Raw genomic sequence first — 14,525 nt, 5'->3', positions numbered from 1 at the left:
CTGGGTTCGCCTCCCAGCCAAGGTTACACTTTGAACCACAGTGTTTCTTTCTACCGTAGCTACATTAGTTTTTCCATCACTGAGTGGAATCAAACCAAGGAGGATCTCTCATACTTAAAGACTTGAAGAGACGGGAGACCACTGTTATTAGTGAACTCAATTAGAACTTTTAATGATTTGCGAGTTCAAGCTGGTTGAAAGTTAAATGTTATCTAAAATGCCTAACAACACCAAAGACAGAAACATCTAGCTGCCCTTCAATGTGGCAGCGGTGGCCGAACGGTTTGCGGAGCGGTCTTGAAACCAGAAGGTCGCCAGTTCGTATCCCCGGACCGGCACGTTAAAATTACCACCGCTGAAGTGCCCTTGAGCAAGGCATTGAACCACTACCATGAAATGTTCTATGAGCAGGGCCTGGCTGTAAACAAGTATCTGATGCTTAGTCCAGTTACCCTGGGTAAATATAGTAGCTTTGCTCTGAACACAAGCCACTTTACACAGCGAGTGAGCTGTACAGAAGAAATGCATACATTCATTATTTGATCCCTGCGATTAAATCCAACGTGCTATCATAGCTCTGGTCCGTAGCTCTAATGCGTTTAGAGCTATGGACCAAATCTAGTGTCATCATAGACAATATTAGTCACAAGGGGGCGCTCTGTACCATAACGATCTGACGACGAACTGGAAGAAAATGTATTCGTGTGTGGTCCACCTGCTGCTTGAGCTGAGCAGGAGGCGAGTTTTTGAGTGGTGCAAGCCACTCCCTTACGGATTTATGTGGGTGGGTGCCTGGCTGGGTAGGTAAGCATGAAAACAGCATGGTTGATTTCGGGTGTGCCAGTACAGTGACAGTACAGTACAGTACAGTACAGTAGAGGGACCGGCACACAGTAACTCTGTCATTTCTCAACCGTTTCGGACACTGTGCTTTCTAGAGGAGCAGACAATGGATATTAGGGTGACTGCCTGGCAAGAAAAAGATGGCAGTATTAAGTCCCAGTCCCGACAGTGTATGGGTGTCCCATACCATTCTTATGATGAATTCATGATCTGTTCTTTGACTATATAGAAGTGTCTATTTGTAAGTCTCTAAATGTTTTGATGAATTGAACATGGTGGACCCTCTTGTAAACCAGTGTAATGCTTAATTGGGTCGTCCACTCACAGTTAAGTCTTTGTATTGAGTTTGTGCTTGAAATGTACTGTAATTCTGCAAACTGTTAATAAATATTTCAATCAATCAATAACACTAAGCCCAACTTTTCTCAACCATCACTAAACCCAGGTATATTTTACCCGATGTAACATATTCCATAAAAAATATATATTTCCCATCAAAATTACAGCAAAAGTAATTTCAGGTCTCTTTGTAGGGAAACAAACCTACCTTCTATGATGACATCACTGAGCACATCACTGAGCACCATGAAGCTACCCAAGGACCCACCCACCTCAGACATCAGCAACATTATGAAAATCACATCAACATAACTGTCCAGGTGAAAATCAATCGTCAAGGTTTAGTGTTCTAGGGAAGACACTCAATTTCTCCTGTATGTGGGCAGAAACCAGCTGGGTAAATGTCTCATTATTGTAATAATGGTACTGGTTTTTTACCCTATCTGCAGAGGACAGTTTTATGTGGCTGTTTACCTCTATATTATAATTGTGTTTTCAGGCAGAGACAAAACTTAAGACATTACAGCAATGATTAGTCCAAATATCATACAAATCAATACACATTATCTTCATAGTCATGAAGTCACCAAGATGGATCCGTCTGATTTTTTATATTCTATGCTACTGTAAGACATTGTTTATTGGCTATTAACTACTTCTATGATCACTCAATACCAAACAATGCACGCCCACAACAAACATTCCCGACCTGGTGGAGACCTGTGCTCCGAGGAGCACTTTTTCTAGTTTTCCTTCTACAGCAAATCTCTCCACCAAAATCTCCAAGTGTTGTGTTGCGATGCATTGAGCTTGTAGATCAAATTTCACTAAATGTTAGCCCCCGAAAAGGTCACCAAGGTAACTAAATGGGCCCACTTGTTGAGAAAACAAATGTATAAGCTATGTAAGATATACATTTTATAATAAGTTAGAAGTTAATAAAAAAAAAATCATTTTTTATTGTTTCTTCAAGAACAAAGAAAAAACTGAAATACAGCTTTGCACAAAAGTATGTTATTTTCCAACAGCAATATTTTTTTAAACAAAGGTGCATCAGCTGACTTTTACAATTTTATACAAGTCAAGTCATAAGTCTGACTGCTAAACAAAACCAAAAAAAATTATCAAATTTACATTCCTGTACATTTGTAGAACAAAGACACCATCTAAGTTCTGGATCCACTGGTTCCATGGATGGATGAATGCGATCACACTGGCCATATTCACGAGTATGACATAAATAACGAAGTACAAATGTGTGAATATGGTCAGTCCTCAATCACTGAGTTTCACCATATAACACATTAGGGTGTTCCACAAGCGCCAGTTGCCAGCCGGACAGCGGTACAGCGGTATCAGAACATCTCCAGCCAGCTACATTTTTACTGCCTTTCTATATTTTGCGAGGTGCTTCTACTTTCTGATTGCCCTATGCATCGCTATGCCAATGGCGTAAAGACATGAAAGCCAAAAAGAACAATTCTAGAAGCCAACAATGTGTTGCACAAAGGCCAGTTTTTAGCTTGTAGGGCTGGTGTGACGGGGCAGTCATAGACAGAGAGCAATATGGTATCATTTAAGATTTGATTTCAGTCTGGCTTAATAGGTGATACCGGTCCTACAATTTGAAAACTATCTAAACTGATATGAGAACATGAGTTTGTTATTAGATGTGTGAAATATAGGCCCATAAGTTGATCGCATCATAAATTAGTTTGAAGTTTGAACTAAAGCTAAGACTAAGGACATCATGAAGACAACGCCTTGTAGTGATAAGATGCAATAAAAAAAAAAGTTGTGTTGAAAACTAACACTGTTTACCTCAAAATCCATACTGAGGTGTTAGGCTTCTGTGCTGTAGACCATAAAATGCCTGGTTTATCTCTAAACCTACAAAAAACCTCCAGTCCAGGCTTTCATTGTGTGTGCAGCAATCCATCAGTCTTTTGCTGGCAGGGTTTCCTTGCCAAATCGATCAAACCGGCCACTCGTGGAGATGGATGGTGATCATCTACGGACTGGACGTCGACAAGGGAGTGAAGTGTGGGTCAAGGGGCTTCAGACGTTGGGCTCTGGCTTCCGCACCGCGTCGTCCAGCTCACTGATGAAATGTTTGAGGTCCTCCAGGCAGCGCTCTCGGATCTCCCCGAGATTCTCCCTCAGAGGCACCTGCAGCTGCTTCTCCAGCGCGGGGTCTTTGGCCACCAGCATCTTCACAACCATGCCGAAGGTCTCGCAGTCCTGACGGTACACCTGGCACACCATGAGGTAGAGGGGGAAGGGGGGGGAAATGTTGTCGTTAGGAATATCTGGCTGACTATGTTGATGACAGATTTAAACTGCCCTACAAAGCCAAAGTGCAGTAACTACGTTTTTGGACACAGCCGACTTATTTGTGTTTCCCAAAGTAGTGGAGGAGCATAGGGATATTTCACGCTAATTCATCTAAAAGCACCAAATTTGTAGCCCAGGGCATGCTCAAATGATTTAGCTAGGGCGCCCGAGCCAGCGACCTTTCGGGGTCGCCACAGTGGCCAAATCCATTTGGCCACCATTAAAGGGCCACTTCACCCCTTTTGCAACCAGATTTATGTGGGTAATATATGTTTTTAGATATTTTAGTATTTCTAAGTGTCCATGGACTCCATGATGTCATGGACACTGGGCTATCTTAATTCCTGGACTACATGTCCTGGGCTACATCTGTGCAAAATGTGGTGTTTTTCGACAAATGAGCGCAAAATCACCCTTATCTCTCCCTATGCTCCTCCACTAAAAGTCAAATTAGCCTGTGTGATTTTGGGGGATAAACAATTACCTCAAGAACAGATAGACAATTAGTGTAATATCACTTACGTATATGCCGATATCTCATTTGGCTGACCAGTTGAAACACTTTTAAACCCATTTTTCAGTAATATTTCTGTTCGTAGTTACTGCACTTTGGCTTTGTAGGGCGGACAGTATAGCCGAAACCTGTTCGCTATGACTGGTGAATGTAGACCACCTGTCAACTTTACATGAACATGGTAAAAACAACAGTTTGAATGGCACTTTTAAAATGGGATATACGTCCAGGAAAAAAACAAGATTGGGGTCTAATAATGGTGTGGCTTCCCTTTTCAACTCTTGACACATATTGATGATTTGCCCAAATGTGGAGGGATGGCAGGATAGTGGATCTGAGATTATGAATTAATTAAATATTTACACATACAAAATCTGTTCATGAGATTAGCTGTGGATGGATGGGCACGCACAAGACGGCTGACCTCTACGGTGTAAAAGCAAGCTGGCCGTTTGTAGATTTCAAAGTGCCAATAGTCCAAGGTCATAATGTAGCAGAGAAGGGGTTCTGAAGACTGAGGTGAAACCACACTTCCTTCCTGCTTTACCTGACATCTAGGTGCAAATACCCTGCTATCAGCAGTCACTCTGGTGTTAAGATGCAACACTCCAACCAGATAAACACAAAACAATGGCTCGTCATTGGCCAGGCTGACCCAAGAACCAAACATTTTTTACTGGGGGCATTTAACGTTTGTGACAGGTGTTGGAGGCACAATGAGAGAGAGAGGTGTTGGAATCTAGTAGAGGAGGTGTTATTTCACACCCAGCCTCATAAAACAGTGGAATCCATAGGCTGACACAAACAATGCAGTTGACATTTTGCCTGTTGACTGTAGGCTTTGCAGAAAACAATTTTTAACGTGTTCAATTAAACAAGTAATTTGTTATATAAACTGGTGTATTTTTCCACAATAACGATTCTCATGACCAAAACATCTCTAAACACATATCTGTAAAATGACATTGGTACTGGAAATGTATTTATTTATGTATTTTACAGTTACTAAATACAGTTTATTTGTTTCAAAATATCCTCTGGTGCTAGGGCCCTGAAGCAGGGGACTGAAAAACAAGACTTAGTACAACAACAATTATTATATCTCTCAATTCTTTCAATGTTGATTTGAATACTTATTCAACTCAATGCTGAATTGATTGACTTGTCTTTTACCTGCAGCTACAAAACATGCACGGACAAGGCATAGGGCAAGAGAGTGTACCGCAGGGGAAAGTGCAAAACAACGCTCAAATGATATTTACATTTCGTCTCTTGTTTTTGTTACAGTTGCCATTTGTGTAGTGTAATTAAAAACACATGTAGCCAGTAGCCCCCCGGGGTCACGCTCAGGACGTGTTCCCTTCCCACACTGATGAGTCTCGCTTCTCGTACTTCTCACTCCGGAACGCACTTTCCCACGTGGATTTTAAAAACTATTATTAGCATTAATAGAAGTAGGCGAGTAATTTAATATGCTCTCAATATGAATCGCTTGTATAATATGACAAGTTCCATTCAAAAACGCTATGTATCCGTTTGGGAGGAAGGAATTTATTACCTGGAGCTCCACATTCAATATAGGAGGATTCAGACTATCATTATTTTGTCAATCAAGAGTTGAGTTACTTTCCAAAAAAGAAAAAAAAAGTAAAGGAAAAAAGCACCATAATTTGTTGGGATTTAGAGATATTAATCACTTTGAAGGAACAGGTATCACTTTTGCCAGATGGTGGATCTAATCTTTGAATGAATGCATGCATAAATAATAAACTCCCTTCAGACCATTTTAGTGTAAGAGAATTATTAGTAGGATATTACGGCACTTTAGGGAACTTGATGATTCCAGGTGCAGTTCAATCAAGGAAGAGGGAGCAAAAATACTAATAGTTTAGCGGTGTGTGCACTATAAAAATAAATAAATGAAAGAATCAGAATGCGCTTGGTGGGCATTACGATTAGCGTAGTAACCGTCTACATCTTTAACCAAGTGAGTTATTACTTCACTCCCCCTGGACTGAACATAAACAACTGTGTTCGTATGAAGTATAGACGCTCGACAAAGCCAGATGCAATGCGGTGGATTCGATCTCTGCAGTTGGTTTTGTATCTCCATAAAGCAAGGGAAAATAAGTGAGTCACGAGTGAGTGGCTATTTTTGTATAGCCAATCTTACAAGCTCAACGCGTTGCATCATGACATGGCTTATGTAAACACTGAACTCTTGTCAACTCCAGTCGGGACAGACTCACTTACAGGCCTCTGGGACACATGCCAAATACTCCACGACACAACTCATCTTTCTTATCTCCCTTTCTCTCTCTCCCCCGGTCTCTAGCATGCTTTGACATTACCTTTCACTCTTTTGGGCTGCATGATTTTTTTCCTCATGCCCCATTTCCCTTGCTCCAGTCTCTCTCCAACTCCTCTCACTCGATCCCTCACGCAACCAGATATGTTGCAATATGGCTTTCTCTCAGTCTCTTTCCCACATTATCTATTCCTTTCTATGCATTCACCATTTCGGTCTGACTCATCCTAAGGCAAAACTACTGCTCATTAAGTCAGTATATTTCTTTCTCACTCTCTATGCCTGTCGGTCTTTCCTCACACTCTTTGCTCCCTCTACCCAAATCCACAGCTCTCCGTCACAGAGTGCTAAGTAATGTAATGCCTCCATCTGTCCCCAGCTCTCCATCTCCTCTTTCCCCATGTCCCACAACGACGTCTGTGTGTGTCAGAATCTCTTACTGGTGGCGAGTTTGCAGTTTGCACACAGTTACTCTCTCTTTCTCTCATATGTTTCCTCAATGTCTCCCCCTTTACCACACTGACTTCTGTGCATCTCCTTCATATCTCTTCACACCACCCATGACTACAGCATAATTACTGTAGCTACAACAAAGACTAAGAGTATCTCTTCCCAGTGGTCAGTTGGCTCACCCTCTCTCCCCACCTACTAAATCACACATCAAATCTTGGACAGGGGCTGACGGGGCTGGAGACGGCATTGCCACAGGCAGAGATGAAGGCAGGCAGAGTCCGTTCTCAGAGCAAACAGGATGTGTGAGCGCGTGCCACGCGGCACACACACGTATTTTGCGCTCAGTCGTCTGTGTGTAGGCGTCTAGGCGAGAGATCTGACTTGTATGTGCGTGAAATCAGAGGAGACATCGATGTTGAGTGTTATGGTGGATGTGGATGGCGGCCGCAGGGCTTTCAAGACTCCTCATCTTATTATAGCCGTTTGTTACGCAGCCGCAACGTTCATTATGTTTGCAGTGGGGCGGAGGCGATCATGAAGCAATTTGCCAACAATGGATGGGGGGGTTCCAAAGAGCTTTGTGATGCTGATGTCAGATGGAAACCACATAACACCAAAAAATTACTTTTGGAACTCATAGAATGGATTCTCAACAGGTTTTAAGCAACGGATTCGAGTGAAAATCAAGTGAAACTCCGTGAAAATCAACCGATAATTCCCAGTAGGTTACTTATCAAGCCGATCTTATCGGTCTACTGCACATGCTGGGAGCCTACTGAAAACGACAAGCCTCCTCATACCCTAACCTAAACATAACTGCAAGCACGTAGCAGCACGGTCTCAACCTAAACCCATGTTAGCCAACCTTAATCCGGTGGTTTTGTTCTACTGCCTACTGAGAAACGACAAGCCTCCTCATACCCTAACCTAACATAACCGCAAGCATGTAGCAGCACGGTCCCAACCAGAATCGTCGTTTTCATTTTATCAATGCCAATCACAGCCAGTAGGCTCCCAGACTACAGGTCGATAAGATCGGCTTCATAAGTAACCTACTGGGAATTATCGGTTGATACCATTCGAAGCGGGTGTTTTAAGAGTGACAAAACTTGTCCCCATATATCGCGCAGGAGTGTTTCTCAAAGTGGGGTCCAACTAATGGACATGAAATAATGTTCTATAATCGACGACTAAGACATGAAAAAATGTTTTATAATAGACGCAAAATCGTCAAGATAGATATTTTTCATAATTCGATAAATTAACTGTTTGTTGTAGAATGGCGGCATACAAAAATTGCGAATAGCAGATCGAGCTTTAATGGTTCATTAATTGTAATCGAGGCAAAGTTTGAAATAATCAGGATATTGTTTTAAAATCATGTTCAGGTCAAATTTAGCAGCATAACAACATTCCATTTATCATCTTTGATTAATGTTCTTTAGAAGCTGCCCATCAATGACAGTTAATTTACTCAACTCTTCAGAGGAAGTATCCAATCACAGCAGCTCACAACAATCGCCCCGAATGCAGGGAAAGTCAGTCCTCTGTGATAACAATGTGCTGAAACTGTACTTCCTGTATTCAAACGCACTTCCTGAAACCCCTCCCCTGTTATCCAATCAGGAAGGAAAGGACCTGTTCTTGAACCTGGGTGGTAGGGCATGACGTAGCTTAGGTCTGCTATGATCCAGCCTTATATCAAGCATAAACCTGTGGACATTTCACTACTTTCACATAAGTCTTCATTAATTCAATTAAGCTTTCTTTAAATGAAATATACAATTATTAGTTAATTAAGGAAAATCTGAATGTAGCCTGTGTGGACGGTACGCGAAGGACAATGAGAAGAAAGGGGGTGAATAAAAGTAGAGCAACTCTAAAATGTCAGATCTGACATCTCACCCAGCGCCACCTCATCACATTAACCTTGGCATGCCTATTTCGGGCATATTTTCAAAAATAGCAAAGAAAGCAGATAGATTGACTATTTTCACAATTTGTCATTCGACAAAATCATTGATATAGGGCTTAAGTGGTTATAATGAGAGTAGATGGGGGACATCTGTTTTCTCAGGAACTTGGTTGATGATAGACAGCTGATGGATGATGTCACAGGAGTCAAGACTCATGAACCTTCTAGTGTCCGCCTGCTACACCGATCACAGATGGACCGTTGGGATGGCTCACTTAGCTGTATTGTCTCTGACAAACACGTAGTGCCAGACTATAACAACCACAATATTTATACTGTTTCAAGAGTGCAATGAAATCCGATTTGTATCGCATAACCGTAACACTGTAATGAATAGTACCTAATCCCCATCTTGTGCCTCTGGTTACTTGTCGCTCACTACAAGCGGTCAGAATGTGCCCACAGCCAGAGTCAACTCTGTCAGTGAGAACGGAGCTCAGGTTGAATTACAACAGGCCAGGTTCACTTAGCTATACAAACACACAGCGAAACACTCACACAGCGCTGCATACTCTGGCTACAGTGCTGCGTATTCTGTTGGCTAGCAGATGATGGAAAGTACACATTTGGGAAATGTGGCACAGGGAAAGACAGCTGGCTCTGATGTATAGGAGATATGGGGCCCTATTATGCGTGTCTTAAGTACCAGGTCTTATGACTTAACTTAACCCATTGATGCCTGATGCAACGTATACGTTGTTCTACCCTTGATGCCGGCGCGCTCTCTGCGTCTCATCAGCTATTGCTATACATGTAGCAACATAACTATTTAAAAAATAATTAATCAGAATTTGAAGGTTTTTAGAAACCTTAGGTCAGGCCCTAGAAGGCGTTCCCAGATTCGGACTCAGGCATCAATGGGTTAAGACCTGGAGGCGTGGTCAATGCTGTTTGGCCACTCAGAATAGCCAAATGGCATTGATCACGCCTCCAGGTCTTAAGTTAAGTAATAAGACATGCATAATAGGGCCCATGGAGCGTAAGGCTCCATAAGCGTGTGTCTGTGTATGCTTTGTAGTTTGTAGAAGATATTGCTGAATTTCAATGTGTGACCTACGTCGATGGGTATATGGTTAATGTTTATGAGTGCTGCGTAGTAGATTTTGAGAACTGGAGGTAAATTACTACTTCTCCCATTTTCAACCTATGTTCATATAATTGGTCCTTACTAATGCTCATAATATGATACCATTTCTGTCTACTTTGTGTTTCAGAAAAGGGCTGTGGGCAGTTCATAAACCTGTCTACCAGTGACATCATCAATGAGGAATCCAAGCTAATAGAAACTGCAGGCTTTGTGTTGCTGGAAAGTTAGCATTCTATAAAGGAAGCCATTGTTGTCACAGTTTAATTTAAATCTAAATTAGAAAAAGTGATTGATTGATATTTGGATAAAATCTTAAGGACTAATATAAAAAAAGTGTGTTGCACATAAATGGACCTCCTGGTGGCGCGCAAAAAGGCAGAATTGAAAAATGCAGGCCAGATGTTTTTCCTTGGGCTGTAGGGAGTGTGCACACGTTTTGTGCATACAAAGTTTTATGCAGAACGGTGCATGTAAAGATGTGACTTGGCCTGTTATAGCGCCACCATGAGGCTGATTTGAAAAATGTCAAGTGGCATTGCTTCCTCAGGTGCAGTTTCACTGCACTCGGGCCCTGCGTTCATGATTTGCAACATTTTGTACAAAATGGATAAATGGATAAAATGTGTACGAGTAATCTACAGAAATGTGTTTTGCCAAATTCGGTCTCATGGTGGCGCTATAACAGGCCGTTGCGGGATATTTGGGGCAGAGGTTCGTTGTTGGCATCCAGGGAGTGTGTGTGCACAGTTTGGCATGGATGGGGCCAACGGTGCCGGAGATTAGCTGGTAACGGACGGACAAGGCTATGGAATGTGACACAAATCTGGTTCACTAAAATCAGTTCAAATCATGTTTTGTATTTTTTTCTTTTCTGTTCAGACTGCATAAAAACAATGTGACTCCAATCTGGATAGACCACAAATCAGATTGGAGCTGGATTTGAGCTGCCAGTCTAAACGGGAACGAAGTATGTGCCATGCAAATCCATCTGGGAAACAAACACCAATCAAATCAATCTTTCAAATGGTTCAGTGTCTGCTAAGTGGTTTTATAATGCAGTTGGTCACATGTATGATGACATATCCCCCCACAGATTGGCAGTATTAGTGTAGTTCCTGAACGTCTTAAGTACTCAAATGTATTCACCATATTTATTAGATACTTCTTAGCCTGAGCCTAAAAAATACTGAGGAAGAGAGAAAATGGGGGCATCCTCTTTCTGCACATTCTACGGGATGGCTTATAAAATGACAGTGGAACAAAGTCAAAGAAAGGATAGACAGACAAAAGAGATGAGGAGACAGCTCGCTCGGTACGGCAGGGATGTACAGTAAAGTTAAGGCAGAGACAGACAAGCGACTGGGGAGAGAGACAGGCTAGTAAACAGGCCAAAAGCTGCAGTGTCAGCAGGTTGCCATAATAGACATGGAGGGCTCTGTGGCGCAGCTCTATGTGAGGGCCCAGAGTGTGCTCCAGGGCAGAGCTGGCTCAGATTTTATGACCCCAGTTAAGCAGCGGTAGGGCCCAGTGATGCAGGCATGGCCTTCATTAGATCACTAAGCAGAGCAGAGTAAACCAAGGGCCTCGAGGTGGTTTCATCATTGCTAACACACAACCCCCCCCCCCCCCCCCCCCCACCGGTTTACTGGACAGGCAAACCGGTGCTTTGCTAGGGCTTTCATTCTCAAATTGAAAAGGCGTGTTGAGGATTTGTGTGTTGGTGCATTGTGTTCTTGTTCCCCGGTACAGTGTGGGTGTATTTATGGTGCTGTGTTCGATGTGGTGCATTATGACAATAGTCTATTGTACCGCATGTCTTGCGCTGCCCCCCCCCCAGTGCTTATTACAACCATCATCACTTTAAGTCCCCGCACATTCCATGCATGGAATAAAGATTCAACAATATGTGAATCCAAGTATTCGCACAAGGGTATGCGTGTGTGTGTGTGTGTGTACCAGATTGCATGAGTTTGCGTGTGATATTTACTAAACATAATTATACATGTGTTGTGTATGTATGTGCCTGTGCGTGTGTGTGTACTGTAGCTATAAGTAGTGGGTATGACCTGGGGCAGGGTTGTGGTGGGTAAGCTATGTAGGTTATTAAACTGGCATAGGGACATAATGGGCGGTTACAGAAAAGCCAGTCAGGGAGGGAAAATTAACACCAGGCACCAGCAGTACACTAGTGAATGTAGCCTGTGGCTGCTAAGATTTACTACACTACAGGATGGGAAATTAGGGTTTATGTCCACAGCCCACACTGGTAGGCGAATGCATGCAATTCTCTAAACTAAACTAAAGCATCCATTATTTGAACAGCTAGAATGGCCTTTAAGATACAATGAGGAGATGAGAGAAGGATGTTCTAATTAGGGCTGGGCAATTATCTGAAAATATATCAAAACCAATATTTAGAAGAACAGACTTAATCTGGGTGCAGTACTTAGTTCAGACTAGTCATACGCACTAGACAAACGACAACCTACCTCAAACCCTAACCTAACCATAACCGCAAGCACGGGAGCAGCTCCGTCGGAATTACGTGCGGTCCCCACTTAATCTTGCTCATGTACTGTATGTAGGTTAATCGATTATTTGAGAAGCAAGTTCATTAGTCTGACTCATCAACCCTGTATTCTACCTCACACCCTGTGAAGTGAGAGGCGCTCTTATCATCATACGTCATCATACATCATCTCATTCTGGCCAATCATTAGTCTTTTAATGTGTGCGTTTACCCAAAAAACTGGTCATTCATTATCAATGGCATTTAATGTTTGTGTTAGGACAAAGTTTGTGTTTACACTGTGGCGATCCGTTTGGAGCCACCATCATTTCTAACAGCAACCTTGAACCTGTTAGTTAAACTTCACACGCACGCCCATACACACACCTCTCCGTTGTCTCAACCACTAAGAACCACTCTCGCACTCACGGCAAGCAACGCACAGAGCGCCGTTACGTTTTTATGAATGGAGGCGCAGTGAGTAGGAAGAGAGGAGAGTTGTGCTATAGTTAGCTCCAGTGGATTCTGGATTATTTTTGTTCTGAACTGCATCCCTTACTCTACTTTTTTCAATATAAGAAAACTGAACTTGAAATACTGTGTTGTGTCTATTTATTATTGTTGTGATTTCCTATCTGTGCATTTAAGGGTTGGTTTATTGACAAATGTTTTATGGTTTTCTGCTTCTACATTTGTAAGGGTTCATGTGAGGGTACATGCACCCTTTGTAGGGTTTGATTATTTTATTAAATACTATATTATTGTCAGGCCCTGCCCTGACTAGCACCCCAGCAACAAAACTGAAAAAATGTACCATTCAAAACTTCTACAACACACACTAAAAGCTGGACGCACCTCAAAAAATAGAAACAAGCTCACAACGCATCGCGACACATTGTGAGTTTGTTGATGTAGATCTGACATTTTCATTCCATTAATTGTCCATTAAGTGTACTTGAGGCAAAAGTTTGAAATAATCATGATTGATTTGAAGTCATATCCTACAGCCCTACTCCCAATTATGTCTGATTACCTTGCAAAGTGGCTCCGTAGAGGAGAAAAGCGATGCAGTCACAGTTTTCTTGCTTTAGATCTGTGCCATTTAAAAAACCTAGTGGGCTGGTGAAATGATAACAGTTGGGACATCTTTGGGACGTATCCGTTGCTAGCTTATGGACAGGAGAGTTAGATTCCTGTCCTGGTAGGGTGTAAGCACTAAGCATGTGTTTCTGTTGGTTAGCAAAAACACCTACAAATGTAAAATGGATCAATTATTGGCTAATCATGGATAAGATGGATTGAAAAAGCACCTTCTCAATCTCCTGGGCCTTGGCTGTGATGGCCTTGGCCCGTCGCTCCTGGAAGTCATCTGGAGACTTGTGGCTTTCCTCTAGGACTGGAGGGGCAAGCAGCTCTTCTTTCTCACTTTCCAAGGGATGGATCTCCTCCTGGGGGGAGAGAAAAGTACATAACGTGTTTTATTGTGTAAGAGAAGAGTGAAAGCAGAGAAACAGAGAGAAGAAGAGAAGACTTACAGCCCTGAAGTGCTCTTAACACAAGTTTTGCTAATGACGTGTATACACGTCTTTTATATCAAAACCATGGGGTACTAAGGACGTGTATAGGCGTCCTTTGGTCTTTTTAATTTATATAAAAATGTAGTCCTTGTTGATTCACGGATGCGCACTGCCGTTCACTTCCTTGTTTGCGGCTCTAAAATAATGGCTCGTATCTCCTAATCTAGGGAACTCTCCATGGTTTTGACCAGATGGGTTCAGGTCTTCTGTTCTGTCTTACATTTCCGACTTCAGCATGCCTCTCGTTTGGACTATTAACGCTTATACTTTAGCGTGACCAGCACATGGTAAGAATGGAAGATTATGCCTCCCGGTTTTGGGGGGGCATAATTTCGGGGCTTTTCAGAGTAAAATCAGCCATATCTGCTGGCACTTTAGCGCCTATATTTTGAAATATGCTGCCGCACATCCATTGTGTTAAAAGGCTTTAGCAAAGAATTGAACAGTACACTAAAAAAGGGGTGAGGTAATAAATAACTATAACTTCTTAACCAAATCACAAAGAGTTCCAGACCCACAGGAACGCACCCAGGGTGCCGGCCCGATTCCGGCGAGCCGCCCCACGTCCAAAACGGTTGAGAAATGA

At 42.4% G+C, this 14,525-nt stretch overlaps 1 protein-coding gene across 3 annotated transcripts in view; it reads right to left on the bottom strand.

Moving 5' to 3' along the window:
* Positions 1–2,123: 2,123 nt before the first annotated feature.
* Positions 2,124–14,525, bottom strand: part of pphln1 (periphilin 1) — a 36,531-nt gene continuing 24,129 nt past the window's right edge. For all 3 annotated transcript variants that reach the window (XM_079494444.1, XM_079494446.1, XM_079494445.1), the window contains 2 exons: positions 13,673–13,810; positions 2,124–3,435 (listed from right to left, as the gene is read on the bottom strand). In XM_079494444.1, coding sequence (XP_079350570.1) covers positions 3,241–3,435; positions 13,673–13,810 — 333 coding nt within the window. In that variant the 3' untranslated portion in view covers positions 2,124–3,240. The remainder of the gene's footprint in view (positions 3,436–13,672; positions 13,811–14,525) is intronic.

Source organism: Electrona antarctica, assembly GCF_951216825.1.
Source record: "Electrona antarctica genome assembly, chromosome: 23".
NCBI classification, from domain to species: Eukaryota; Metazoa; Chordata; class Actinopteri; order Myctophiformes; family Myctophidae; genus Electrona; species Electrona antarctica.
This window is presented reverse-complemented; position numbering and strand designations above follow the sequence as displayed.